The sequence below is a fragment of the Anoplopoma fimbria genome, chromosome 8 (assembly GCF_027596085.1).
Source record: "Anoplopoma fimbria isolate UVic2021 breed Golden Eagle Sablefish chromosome 8, Afim_UVic_2022, whole genome shotgun sequence".
Classification (NCBI taxonomy): Eukaryota; Metazoa; Chordata; class Actinopteri; order Perciformes; family Anoplopomatidae; genus Anoplopoma; species Anoplopoma fimbria.
In genome coordinates, this window is record NC_072456.1 from 16,858,075 (window position 1) to 16,873,263 (window position 15,189).

Here is a 15,189-nt window from a genome sequence, read left to right on the forward strand (position 1 = left end):
TACTAACGGCCATTAACCAATACATACTCCCTTAATGCATGTTTCTGGAAAGTAACTAAGTACTGTACTACGTAAAAAAAAAAAAAAAAAAAAAGTAAGGTCATATACTTAGATATTTCTACAGTTACTTTTCTGGTAATAATTGTACGTAATATGTTCCCCTCATTAGACCATATTTACATTACATTTACTTCATACTCTGTTTGCACTACCAACAAATGTTTATACTGAATAAATGTTTACACTGCACTGATTGCACACATTTTAAATGCTGTACATAGTAACGTTTTTTATTCCTTTTGTATATTTTTATGTTGTACATTGTTGTTATTATTATTATTACTATTATACACTGCTGCTGGGTGGCTGAGAGCTGCCAAACGGAATTTCGTTGTTCACTACAATGACAATAAAAACCTCTTTATCTTTATCTTTATTACAGTCATTTAGCGACTTACAATAAGTGTATTCAACATAGGTAGGCAAGAGAACTACGAGTCACCAGAAGTCATAAGTGCATCTCCTTTCTTAAACAAGCATCTAAGAGCATAAACCAGAGCAAAAGTATAGTGCAGAAACTAACTAATACGAATACAATAAGTGCAACAAACTAATACGAATACAATAAGTGCAACAAACTAATACGAATACAATAAGTGCTAAGTGGAAGGCTCAGGGTAGTATATTGTTTATTTATTGCCATTTCATCAAAGAAACATACAGTATCAATTCAACAGTTTGAGTCCAGAAATACTAACTTTAGACAAACTCAACTGGCTCCAAAATTAGAATACAAATAAAGCCCAGATATTTCCCTACATTCTGAACAATGTCCTTTAGATAAACCCCACATTTCCAGCTTTCACAATCTCCATGTTGTTCCCAGAGCTAAAGACAGTATTTCCGCTTGCCCTTAGCAATGTAAGTAAGTGTATCCAGGCCCATACAATTTAAAAAGCTCCTTTATCTCCATTCTCAATGATGGAGCGTCCATACTCTTACAACACAGTGAAATACTAGCTGTCCTGGCTTGAGGAAGCCTAAAGTCCAAACGTTTATTCGGTTTCAATCTTTGTATAAAGTCCTCCGTTTATATATTCCAAGCATACAGAGCTTGACACTGAAGGGGCTTTGGTATTAAACATCTCTGACAAAAATTGTATGAACATCCTTCAAGAAGATTTGAAACTTTGGACAGTCCTACAGACAGTGAGAAAGAGTAACTTTCTTATAACGACATTTAGTACAAACAGTTGCAGACATTAGCAGACATAAGATGCTGTTTTACAGGAGTTAAGAACAATGTCATTAACCATTATTTTAGACCTTGTATTTATTGTCTGTTTTAGACAAGCATATTTGACATAGTATTTTATCAGACACATACATATATTCCAAGACACAGTCTAGAAAAACAGACAAAACTCAAAATATTTTCACCCTATCATCGTGTAATATTGGGACACTCTAAGGGGAGGCATACTGCATAATGAGTACTTTTACTTTTAATACTTTAGTTCATTTTCTGAAAATACTTCTACTCATTAGTAACATTTTGAATGCAGGACTTTTACATGTAATAAAATATATTTTTACATTACAAAATTATCTGAATATTTCTTCCTCGACTGCCTGTTTATACACAGCCTATGGGTTGACAATGATAAGTATTACTTCAGTAAAAGTACATAAACATTCTCAACAAAATATACAAAAAAAAACTTAATAAAGAAAGTACCTTGGTGAGTGTGTTTTATGTTTCACATTACTGAATTGTCAATACAAATTATATGGCAATACGTTAGTGGCATTTCAGTGCCGGTAGAAATGCATCTTACTCTAAATATTTTATATCGTGGAGTCAGGTTTTTATTCCTATCATTCACTTACATCAAAGTTCCAATATCACACTTAAAAGATACTCCATTACCAGTCAAATTGTTGGATTTATTACTAAACTTAAATTAAAGTAACTACAACTATTATCAAAAAATCTACTTGACATTAAATATTGTGACTTCCAGTTGTAAGATAGTTGTTGAGAAAAAAGCTGGAAATTTCCCTCTGGTATTTTAATTAGATATGTAAAGTAGCATAAATATAAAATACTCAAGTAAAGTAGGCTGCTTCAAAACTGCACCTATACAGTACTTGACTAAATGTACCTTATTACTGAAGTACAACTACTTTAACTGTAACAATTGTAATGGAAAATTATATTAGTGTAAATTGGAAGTATATAGTGTAAAGGTTTTGAATGAAATGTACTATGATGTGAAGATTTTACTCTAAAGGTTTTGAATGAAATGTACTATGATGTGTACTCTAAAGGTCGAGAACCTCGTCTCTCTGTATGTTAAGTTACACTGTGTGGAGATGTTAAGCTTTTTTTACAATGAGAAGGGTGCTCACCTGTTGTTCATCTGTTGTTCATCTGTTGTTCACCTGTTGTTCACCTGTTGTTCATCTGTTGTTCACCTGTTGTTCACCTGTTGTTCATCTGTTGTTCATCTGTTTATGTGTCCAGTGCTGTTTGACTTCCGAGATAGAAAGCATCTATGCATGCATGGGTGTGTGTAACTACAGCAACAAAGTATGATATTTTAATGCATACTCAATCCAGCAAATTAGTATGGTACACAATATTATGCAGGCCTTTTGTAGGATATCACTGTGGAACTATCATTATAAAATGTTTATTCAATATATATTTAAAGTTTGAGTAGGTCCTTGATTATTTCAATCTCCATATAGACTTTATTTTGGTTGATCATTTATCATCAATTACTTTTTATTTATTTTCTTACCTGCCTCACTGTGCTTTCTTATCTCGCATGATTAATGATGTGACTTGGCTCTGATATCTATCTGGAGCATCAATTTTGCCAGGTTTAGGCAGAGTGAAAGAGAACAGACCTCTAGAGCAGTGGTTCTCAAATGGGGGTACGTGTACCCCTGGGGGTACGTGAAGGCACTCCAGGGGGTACGTGAGATTTTTAAAAAATATATTTAAAATTAGCATCCATTCAAAAATCCTTTAAAAATTGTTATTTAATAAATATTCAATAAAATATAAGTGTAAGTTCATAAACTGAATTTAATGCAACAATGCTCTGGCTTATGCTTTAAGATGCTTGTTTAAGAAAGGAGATGCACTTATGACTTCTAGTGACTAGTAGTTCTCTTGAATACCTATGTTGAATACACTTCCTGTAAGTCGCTTTGGATAAAAGCGTCTGCTAAATGACTGTAATGTAATGTAATGTAATGTAATGTAACAATGCAATCGTCAGTGTTGACAGTTTAATAAATCAGACACTGATGGCAGAGCGCTTAGTATTACATCTTTTTTTCAACCAGAAATGCTTTGCGCTGGTTAGGGGGTACTTGGCTAAAAAAGTATTTCACAGGAGGTACATCACTGAAAAAAGGTTGAGAACCACTGCTCTAGAGATACCACTGATCAACAGACCACTTCCTCCCCCTATGGCTCCACAATGGAATGACAGCTAAAAACATCTCTGTTGTGTACAAGACAAGGAACAAAAAGGTTCAAAATACAATGTGTAATTTCATAACAACAAATGTTATGGTGGTGGTTGAGAAATATCATGATTATTGTATTTATTGATTACAGAGAATCTTAGATTTTTTCTCATTTTTTTAAGCTTTACTTTACAAAATGATTCCTTCCTTATTCATTTTTTTTTTTCGGTATATCTAACATATATAGGATATTTTAACTCAGCAGAACTCGGTTCATGAAGTCAAATTGTCATAAAATGAGAGCTGAAATGTAAAAAAAAAAAAAAAAAAAAAAGTGTAATCTATCTGACTCAAACAACGGGAAACATTGCATCACTACAGCACCACCCGCGCATGCACACATGGCATCAAACAACGTGAATCGTCACGTGGGTTGGACGCCCCTGCTGAGCCACCAATCAGCGCCCTCATCCGCTTGTTGATGGGCGCTGATTGGCTCGCAGGGCCGGGCAGCGCAGAGCCAGTTAAATTGCTTTCTCGCGTTTCCATACCATGTAATCGCATACTCATCCCTAGTCTACGTGGGGACACACACTCCGGGGGGGAGAGCCGCATCGCCATGGATCAAAATCACAAACGAGACGAGCAGAGCGATTTGTTTGCCGGCTTCAGTGCGGCGTACAAATCGTTCGCCACAGAGGCGATTCATATCGGCCAGGAACCGGAGCAATGGAAATCAATGGCTGTAGTTCCGCCGATTTCTCTCTCTACCACGTTCAAGCAGCTCGAACCAGGAAACCATGTCGTAAGTAGCCAGATGTGACTCTGTTACTTAAGCTGGGGCTGATGGGAAGCACCCGGCGGTATACACGTGCGTAAAGCAGACCCTGTTCAGAGTTATGCGCGAGGTTTAAATGGGGCTATTATTAAGTGGAATATTGTTCATGACATGATTTGATTATTAGAAATATGTTGTAAGTTAAGCTAAAGCCTCCGTGATCCATTTGATCAGAGTATATATTTAAAACAAACCCAAGAGGTGGCTTTGATAAGTAATCCTACAGTAAGCACATTTAATAGCTAATATTTCGATGGCCATTATATATTTATAGAAATCCTATAAATATTATACTAAACAAGAAATAAAGAAAATAGTATGAGTGCAATTTTTTAACTAGAAACTAAACAAAACTGAGATAATAGTCTAAATCTACACACAACTGCCACTGTTGCTGTTGGATTCCATCTACCAACAACCAAATACATTGTTTTTTTATAAAAGTTTTCTTTGGGCTGTGAACTGAAGCAAATCTAGCAGCCTAATGCATATTTAAATTGGATTTGACTGGTGCTAACCAAACATGGTTATAGACCTGTAAGATGTAAATGAATCACCACAGCTTTGAATGTTCTTCTGCTTCCTCAGTCAGAAGTGAATCTCTCTGAGAAAAAGACATCTTAACTTCATTTTTCTCTCTTGTTGTAAAAATGACCACAAGGCCATGTCTGGGAATTGAGACTAAAATTAGTCTGTGTCGAATTAAAATGCAGTTGTTGTTTTTTAATCTATGGAATTGTGCCTGTACTTCCAACCCTGGCATGCATATGAGGGTGTTAAGGAGCCAGGTGGCCAGGCCCAATCACTGCAGAACTTACTGCAATTTTTTTCAAGGTCTCACATGTACCCCAAGCCCATAGAAAAAGTGATTACACAACAGAAAAAGAATTGCTCCAGACACTCTCGTGCTCAAGCCCTAGGTCCTTAGCAGTTCTGTTCACACATGCACATGCATAACTGCTTTTTAAAGAGACAAACAAGGGTGTAGCCCGCTTGTTAAGGTGTTGATCCTTAACAACTCAGCCTTGTTTTCACACCTAAAATGAATTTATAAACACATGGGTTGCAACCTGTCTGCCAAAATACTGCTTGTTCTTTCTTTTTAAATACGCTATATTATTACAAATGCTGATTGAGGTGGCTGAAATGTCTTCCAATCATGTTTTGATATAGGGCTACGAATACAGCCGGAGTGGAAACCCTACAAGAAACTGTCTTGAGAAGGCTGTGGCTGCTTTGGATGGGGGAAAGTATTGTAAGTATGACCATTATAACTGAGGCTCACATAATTGTGAAAGGTTTATTTCACAAGAAGAGGAAATATTAAACAAAACAGATCCTGATTCAAACATTAATCATAATTCAGGAAATGTATGCAAACTGCAACATCTGTTCCTTCTGACATGAAAAAGGATGTTTGGTCTTGATGACTTTTGTGCTTTACCCCTGCAGGCATTGCTGTTGCCTCTGGGCTGGCAGCCACCGTTACCATCACCCACTTGCTCAAGAATGGTGATGGAATCGTCTGCATGGACGACGTGTACGGAGGTGAGACACCCGTTTGTTAATGACAACTGAGTAGAAAAATATGATGCAACAGTAACTGTTCACATACGCCATAACAAAACCCACGATTTCCTCACTCGTACAAAATGGTTGTGGCTGTGAAAGTGGAAGTGTGTGAGTTGGTTTGAACCACGTTTTATTTTGGAAATGTTTACTTAGTTTCAGTTTCTCTATTGCAAAGGCACAAACCGCTACTTCCAAAGAATTGCAGCTGAAGTTGGTCTGGAGGTGTCTTTTGCCGACTGTACCAAACCAGAGCTGCTGAAGGCTGCTCTGAAGGCCAACACCAAAGTAAGTCAAGGGCTGATATAAGAATGAAGGGCACGTTGTGTTTTTTTTATTGCTATTGTGTTTGCTGTTTGGTCTGATTTTGCTAGATTATCACAAATGGGTGTGCAATTTTCTTTTGGGGCAAAGTAGAAGCAGTCACTGTGATTCAGCATTTTGTGTGATGACTGTCTCTCGGCTTTTGCCGCATTAACGTGGGTGTGGGTGACACTCTCTAATATTCCTTCTGTTTCTTTGTGTAGCTGGTGTGGATTGAGACCCCCACCAACCCCACGATGAAGGTTGTTGACATCAAGGTCTGTTCTGAGGTGGTCCATGAACACAACAAAGACACAGTGGTGGTTGTGGACAATACCTTCATGTCTGCCTACTTCCAGGTGAGAGTGACAGATTTGTACTTTATGCTTTTACGATTTTGAATCAATCAAATTCCAGTTAACAAATTCCAGGAAACTGTAACTGTAATTGATTAACTTGTGTGTTTGTTTTGTGCACTCGTAGCGCCCCTTGGCTTTGGGAGCTGATATCTGCATGTATTCCGCTACCAAATACATGAACGGTAGGTTTTGCACATTTACCTATTTTACTAAGATCCCAATTTAATTAATCCAATCATAACCTACAATATTTGAGGTTTGGTTTGTGTATATACAGTATACACAAACCAAAGATTTTCTGCTCCAAATAACATGACTTTCGTACTTTATTAATAATCAATTCTGTCTTTTATTCCTGTCTTTTAATTTGTCAGGTCACAGTGACGTGGTAATGGGTCTGGCCTCTATGAACCGGGATGATCTGTATGAGCGACTGAAGTTTCTGCAAAATGGTGAGTGGGAATAACAACACGTTATGCTGCTCTTGCAGTCTGCATTGACTAAATGTTTCTGTTAGGTTACAGAACACGTTTTGACTAAATGCAGTTCATCAGGTTATGTCAGCGAGTGGCCGACCTGACGGACTTCATGATAAACACTCTGCAGTAGACGAGTGCTGAAACAATAAGTCAATTGTATGAAGGTCGATAAGTATCTTGATAGATGATTTATTAAAATCAGAGTCACAAACAGTTTATTGCCAAGTACCTTTGGGAGGAATTTGGCCTTGTGATCAGTGCATTACAAAAAATGCAATGCAATAGTATAAGACATGATTTAAAAATAAAAATATACATTAAAATGAATTAAAACAAGAACATTTTAAAATAAGTCAGTTATTAAAGCGTTATGGTTAAAGTCATTTATGAAACAAGCCACATGTTTGCTGGCTTCAGTTTCACCAGTTATGTATCTGAAATTAGTGCAATTTAAGGACATTGATCTCCAGCAGATCTAGTGTCATATAATCACTTCATGTCCTGCCATGCTCTGGCCTGGTTATTTCAACCCGACCTACATTCACTAATTTAACAACCAAAACATGCTCCTGAGGCCAAAGCTCAGCACCAAGTTAAAACCTTTCAGAAGGAAGTATTTGTTTATGCGTTTGTCGTTTGCCTGATCTGGATTTTACAACCTTATTATTCTCCCCCCCAATGTGATCTTGCCTTGGTTCAGCACTGGGCTGTGTACCGTCTCCCTTTGACTGCTTCCTGGTTAACCGAGGACTGAAGACGCTACACCTGCGGATGGAGCGTCATTTCAAGAACGCTATGGCTGCCGCAAAGTTTCTGGAGGCAGATCCCAGGGTGGAGCGGGTCCTTTTCCCAGGTAATCTGTCAGCACTGGAGTGTAGCAAAAACAAGTTTGATATATAACACCATCCTGACAAATCGTAAAACCTGTTTTTACAAACGCAAAGCCAATGTTACTTCTTAATTTCATGGTGCGTGCAGGAATGCATCCAAAAAGTGCTTGGAGGTGAGGACAGACCGAGTCCAAACAAACCAGGGCTCATGAGCAAAAGTTTCATTCTCTCAGAAGCAGCGTAAAAAAATATTGACTTGATAACTTTTATGAAGGCATAATGGATTCATCAGCATGCCTACCATTACTTTTGTTCTCTGATTGTCATACAAGCTAAATACATCACGCATACCCTTCATCTCATGCAAACAGCTGGCTGACAGATGTAATTAACCCATTTCTTTATACCCAATAAATCTTGCATTTTGCTGTTTTTTTTTGTTGTTTTTTTTAAATCGTAGCCTCTGATGACATCTGCAACTACACTCTACAACTACATTGTTTGAATAGCAATGAAGAGGAGTAGAAAACAAAATCCTGGGTTAGAATAAACTATTCATAGCATGTTGAAGTAAAAGTGCCCTTTTACACACTTTAAAAAAGCTATTAAGTCGATGCATGTATATTTGAAAATGAAGTGTCTTCGAACCAGTTATACCCCACTTGTCCAGAAACATCATGTAATCACCACTTGACTGTTTTTTTCATGCTTTCCCTCTTTCGACATAGGCCTTCCCTCTCACCCTCAGCATGAAGTGATGAAGAGACAGTGCACCGGATGTCCGGGGATGATCACCTTCTACATTAAGGGGAAACTCGAGCACGCCAACGCCTTCCTCAGTAACCTCAAAGTAATTTGGCAGTACATCTTTATTTAATCTGGCAAGCTATGTTTTGTGTTTTGGAACTGGGCAATGTTGTGAGGCCTGAGGGGCCACTGGATCAGATTCCCAGACTGAGAGGACAGAAAAAGGAAAAAGCACCTTAACTACAAGGGTGCTTTAGCAAAGCACTAAAGTCCTACTTGCAGGCATTTTCCTGCAGCTGCTGTAGTGAACCGGTAATTTCAATGTTTTACTCAAGACGTGCCATTGACACAACATTGCAATTTGCAAATTTCAGAAGTGACATAAAACTGAACTGCATTTTAAAGATATATTTGATAACATCCCAAACTTGTTAAATTTGATCTCCTTGGAGACTTTCCTCAATAACAGGACTTCTTAATTAGCTTCATACAGATTTCAAATGGCATGCAGCTGTTTTCAAGATGATCTGATTTCATGTAATCATGTCTCAGCTCATGTTGTCACAAGATGGCTAGATTGTACTTGTACAGACCTCCAGATGCTCACTGTTGTACATTTGAAAATGATCTGACCTGCAAATTGTTGACAAAAAATATTAGCATGGCCTGGGTAGTTTCTGTGATTGTTTAATTGTCTTTTGTGTGAATTCATTTTTCTTTTATTTCTATTGAGGTTTACACATTATTTATATTCTGCACTATGTTTAACTTCATGTCCTCTGTTGTCTTTTCATTTCAGTTATTTGCGATAGCTGAGAGTCTTGGTGGTTATGAAAGTTTAGCGGAACATCCGTAAGTATCCATGCAGAATCTTACTCTTTACTATTCTACTGCAATATATCATTTTAGTATTTTGTGAGCTCACCTAAACAAAGATGGAGAAAGACCAACATATTAAAGTCTCTCACTCGTTACACATAAGAACACCATGAATAAAACACTAGCACAGAGAGGGAAATTAGCAGCTACTTTAAAAGACCCACTAGATTAAGTGCTTCAAGTACATTATAATCATCTGCCCTATTGCGCAATTATTTAACTGCCAAGTGGACTGCAGTGCTGCTGGTAGTGTAGTAGGAGGTGGACAGCCTGAGGATATGTGCTATTATGAAACCTGGATGTCCCGGTTAATGCCTCTCAGTCTTTTGTGATGATGAAGGAAATTAGAAAGTTTGTTAGCCGGGTGAGATGGGTGTCTTCAACCTTCAAGGCCCTTCTTTTGTACTCTAGCCTTATAGATTTACTCTAGCCTTATAGATTTACTCTAGCCTTATAGATTTCCTCTAGCGGTGGGAGATCACATCCAATAATTGTGGTTGTAGCATCACTGTGCACAGCTGTCTTCTGTTCTCCGCTGACATCTTGAAAATTGCACCAAACCATCCCCAGATACGCCACATTTGTTGAATAGTCTTTAAAAAGAGAAGTATCAGGTGTGCTTTCTTATAATAACAATAGTAGCGGTTTTGTCCCCATTTCAAGGTGGATGAGATTATCACTTCCAAGAATTTGTAGCTGTCCACTTGGTAAACTACATTGTCGTTGACCACGTTAAGGGGTGATCACCACAGCTTCTGTGAAAGTGCACTGCTAATTCCTCGGCTTTGGAAACCTTTATTTCCATGTTGTTCCCGTTTCACCAATCCACCAGGAATAAAACCCCTGTAAACGGTTTCATCATTGTTTGAGATTTAAAAAATGACCATGTGTTGTCATCAGCGAACATAAACATCATGACGGACTGGGGGTGGGGGAAAACAGTCATTCAGTACAGGGGTGGGGACAGTACAAACCCTCTGGAGCCCCAGTGACACAGGGACGGTTCAACTATAAAAGATTTTTGTCATACAGCCTGGATGGGAGAATAGTATTAAAAGCTAAATTGTATACGACAAACGGAACCTTTGCATAGGCGTTAAAAAACCTCTAGGTGAAAAAAGTCATGACCAAGTCAGTCTTTTAGCAGCTCGGGTTGACTTTCTTATTTCAAGGCCCAATCACAACTGACGTAACCCTCTGCTGTGCAAGGGACCATTCAATATATCATCACAATTAGGGGTAAGATCAAATGCACAACATTTCAGGATAGCAGATGATACCAGATCTGGCCTCCACCCTCCCTACTGTTTATCCTGTGGAGCAGGTCTCTTACCCTAAACTGAAACTTTCAGCGACTAATCTAAGATGTAATGTTGGAGTAGCACCACAAGGCGGCAGCAGATACCTAGAATAAAACATCCCTGTAAAGACTCCCTCAAGTTGATTTTAATTGAGACACTATATTTCCATTGTCTCTGCTCTGATCTCTGTTAAAACAGCAGGATGTCTTTGTTCATGTCTCATGTAAGTGTCACTGTCTTCTATCATAATTTAGGGCGATTATGACCCATGCATCAGTGCCAGAAAAAGAGAGGATTGTCCTGGGGATCAGTGACACACTCATCCGACTCTCTGTGGGCCTGGAGGATGAGGAAGACATCATCGAAGACCTCAAACAAGCGCTGGCTGCTGCTGTAAGTGTACCAGATAGTCCATCAAACCAATGTGGTTTCTGTTAATATTCAAAAGTTTAAATTATGACACCAAGTTAATGGGAGTCTGGAAATATTTTCAGCTCTCTCAATAAATGATGGGAATCTACTGCACACTAGTTAGTTTTTTCAGAAATTGAAAGAGAGAGCCCTCATTTTCAAGTTTTGATCTATACATAACTACAGAAAAAACAAGATTTTTTTCTCCTAGTTCTGTTTCAATTAAAATTCGATCTGGGTTATAATAATGAGCTGGATGTCTTTTCCCTCAAATTAGTGAGGAAATAATACCTGCTTTAAAGTGCACATATCATAAAAAAAACTCACCATTTTAGCCTTGTGCACATACATTTTGGTATCTGGAGTGCCTACCAACACACAAACTGAGAAATAGGACCTAGATCATCAAAAATGTATTAAAATTAATTAAATAAAAAAGATTTGGCTTCCCTTTCCATGTCACTTGCAGGCTCATGGAAGTGTCTGCCCTCCCATTTGAGTCGTTTCACCTTAGTTTTTCTTTTGTAAATTTACTATTGTTCCTTTTTTATAAAGCAAAAGTATTTATTTCCGAGTTACTCGATGGAATAATCAGTAGAATACTTTACTAAAACAATTGGTAGCTTCAACCAAAATACAGACAGCGTTAATTAAAACTCAGTTGTCCATCAACATTTGGCATGCCAAAACCAGGTCAGATGCCCCACTCCGTTTATAAACTGAGGAAGAGAGAGAGAGAGATGTGAGGCAGGCAAAGATACTGCGTGAGGGGAAAGAGCAGAAAAAGAGAAGCTCCTTATAACTCGAGAAACATCATTATGTTTTTAAGTTTCTGACTCATGTCTGTAAATTGATGGGTACATTGTAGGCAGGGACTTCTAAAAGCTAGCTTATAATACTTCTTATCATGCCAATTTGCCAAAAATGTAAGACCAAAAGTAGGCTAAAAAAGTCTTTGTCTCCAGACTTCCTAATTACATCACCAAAAGCATGATGGTTCCTACAATTCCAAAACTTGGAGCATGATCATCTACCAAATAGGAGTAAGACATATAGTAATAATGGAGGTGACCAAATCCCTTTTTATATCGATCACTTCATGTTGTACTATAAATATTATTTGACATTATCCAGGCTTAGAATCTCACTCTCGTGATGACAGACGGTGCTCCTTGAATGTAACTTCAAGAATAGGTTTTTTCAGTTTTTCAAATAGAAAATGTCGCTAACATGTGTAGGTATTTAATGCACCATATTTTCTGCTCAACCAAAGCTCACTTCACATAATGAGCGTTGTGTTGTGAATGCTGTGAAGGAGATCCAGATGCCAAGCATGTGGCTCACTAATGTGTATTCAGAAAGGTAAAGCACCCACGCACCATGGGTGGCTGGTGAATTATTATTCTGAGGATAAATGCGCCCTTTACAAGGTTGTATCTAATCTCAGAATATCTGATCCCAGAGCTGTGGGGGATGTCACGTGAGTTACGACCTGCACTACTGGTGCATTCAAGTTTCCAGCGAATATATATTTCAAGGAAAAATAGAGTGTATTATCTGATTTCTAACATCCAAGAAACTGTTCCCTTTTGAGTTAATACCAAGCAAGCTGGAAATCTTTTACTTCCAAAGCACACACCAAACTATATATTTGAGCTTTATAGTGCAGAATAAGGCATGGCAGTCAACATTAAGACAAATCAGGCCTGGAGAAGAAGTAGCAATTATATTGGGAAACATTTAGGGAGAGCCAGGCCAGGAAGAGTTGCAGACCAGGATTGAGTTAAATATGTAGTGGTTGCACGCTGTGAACTTTGTAGAGGGCTGTGAACAATCCGCACGTCTCATGAACCCCCCTTGCTGCACGACCAGATCCCTCATGCAGGGTGAGGTCTCTGTGTCTTTGCAGCAGTCTGGGGTTGGTCATTTTAATAGTGGTCCACTAGGCATTTTCCTCCACTTCCACTTGCTCAGCAAATCACTGACATCTTATATTGTTTGTATGCCATCTTCAAATATCACTATTTGTGTTCCCCCACTTAAAATTTGGAAAAATGTTTATTGATTCTCTAAAACAGGCTCATAAAATTTCTAAAAATGCTTTGTTGATTTCGTAGCTGCATGAGTATTTTTGTTGTGGGAAAAAAAAAAATCAATGTACTGCATAGTAGACCAACAGATGGCTCATCAGAAAAAGTCCAGGGTTCCCCGAATCCATTTTCAAGTTCAGCTTTTTCTCTCTTCCGTGTACTGTTGGCCCTCAGATCTGGCCTGATCCAGTCCAGACATCTGCAGTTTTATTACCTCTCTCTCCGCTCCAAAGGCTGGTGGCAACATCTGAGGTTTTACTGCAACTTTGTCTTTTTTTCTGCCTTGGCAATGCGGCTGCGGTTTCATAAAACACAGTATTTTGATTACATTATCGTTATTCATAGATGCATTAAGAGGAGAAAAAAATAAATTAGTAAAAATGCTAGAAGGCAATGGCTAGTTTAGAATCAATTTGGCATAAAGTGGTTGAGATTTTATAACATAAAAAAAGTCTCTAGTGTGCTGCTTGTGAATGATTCATCAGTAATTCCCACCTATCGACTGCATTACCATCAGTAGGGAATTGGAATTTCCTAAAACAGCTTTTTGTCGCCTCACGCAGCTGTATCTTGCATGGCGGGCTCCCCATCCTCTCCTCAGGAATAAAAGATAATGTCTCTGAATCCCTCTGCTGCCCATCAGCAGCAAATGGAAATTAAATGGAGACAAATATCTATAATGACCGTGTGGTCCGGGGAAAAGGCACCTCTGATGGGTGACGCGTTTAATTGAATGGGACGGCAGGTCAGATTGGGGCAGGCGGTTACATTTCCGGATAAACGTCCTCATCCTCGGGTTAGTTATGGAATCACAAACTTGGCTGTTGGTTAATCATTTCAAACTCTAATGGGTCTGTGCCGTTTGTCACGTAGTCTGTGCCGTTTTATTGACCAGTTTTCTCTGTAGTGGTCCCCTCTGTTAGCCTGCCTTTGACTTGCCTTTATTGGAGACATTTTGGGATCTTGCCTCAGCTAATGAAGCAAAGAGAGGAAGAATGACTATGGATTGTGCTTCTTTTTTTTTTTTTTTTAAAGGATGTGATTGTGTGTCAAAATCGTAGCATGTTTTTAACTGTAGCCTCATGTCTGTACAGTCAACGTCCAGAAATCAGCAGACAGAGTATTTATTTTACTGATCGTTTTTCTCTTTTCCTGTTGTCTTTTAATAGCACCCAAAGACCAAGTGAACTGTCTACAGGGAATGCTCGAGGCTGAGGTTGAAATCAGTCAAAGTCAGAATGAAGACAGACTGGAGGTACCTGAAGTCTCAAATCATCGCAGATCAACACTTGGCTCCTAAATTCAGCGCACAAACAGCAGAGATTCAACTATCAGGGAACAACTTGTTCTTTACAAAATACAAATCATGCTCTCTGTGAATAATTTACATAATTTTTTACATGAGAATTGTTATGATGCCTATTTTAATAGAACATCAGTTTTAATCTTATTTATCTTATGCTGGGTTTGCTTTGTTTTTATGTTTGTTTTATTTTAATTAAGTTTTGTTTTGAAGGGCATCGATGGGGCGTATTACTATTCAATAAAGACTTGTGCTATATGTGTCTCCTAGTTTTGATGCACAGAACAGTCTCCCAATGTCACTGCTTTGAGTAAAACTCCAGCTGTAATATATAATCCTAATTCTAGATGGCATAGTTACCTTTGTAAAAAAAATAAAATAAATGTAGACATGTATGATGACCTCATTAGTCAGACTAACCAGTCTCATACAGGCGAAGCTAATGCCGCCACCTACTGTCCAAAGGTCAGATATTTTTTCTTTACTGTCAACCTCGGCTCAAACCTTTTAAATAATTTATTAAGAAAAAACAAGATCTCTATTAAACATATTGAAAATAAATCTTGTGTATTTGGTTACATAATATAGATGATG

General features: G+C 38.1%; 1 protein-coding gene across 1 annotated transcript; it reads left to right on the plus strand.

Annotated features, from left to right (window-relative positions):
* The first annotated feature begins 4,044 nt into the window (after window positions 1-4,044).
* On the plus strand, window positions 4,045-14,855 carry cth (cystathionase (cystathionine gamma-lyase)). Its single transcript, XM_054602740.1, has 12 exons — window positions 4,045-4,291; window positions 5,498-5,579; window positions 5,777-5,872; window positions 6,072-6,181; window positions 6,421-6,555; window positions 6,680-6,737; window positions 6,930-7,007; window positions 7,735-7,887; window positions 8,593-8,714; window positions 9,411-9,463; window positions 11,046-11,184; window positions 14,462-14,855. The coding sequence occupies exons 1-12, from the start codon at window positions 4,106-4,108 to the stop codon at window positions 14,477-14,479; spliced, it is 1,230 nt and encodes a 409-aa protein (XP_054458715.1). The 5' UTR covers window positions 4,045-4,105; the 3' UTR covers window positions 14,480-14,855.
* Window positions 14,856-15,189: the final 334 nt, after the last annotated feature.

Coding starts and splice junctions, on each gene's coding strand:
- cth (XM_054602740.1), top strand. CDS start 4,106: ATGGATCAAAATCACAAACGAGACGAGCAGAGCGATTTGTTTGCCGGC. Junction 5,873..6,071: donor CATGGACGACGTGTACGGAG/GTGAGACACCCG, acceptor TCTATTGCAAAG/GCACAAACCGCTACTTCCAA. Junction 8,715..9,410: donor CCTTCCTCAGTAACCTCAAA/GTAATTTGGCAG, acceptor TTTTCATTTCAG/TTATTTGCGATAGCTGAGAG.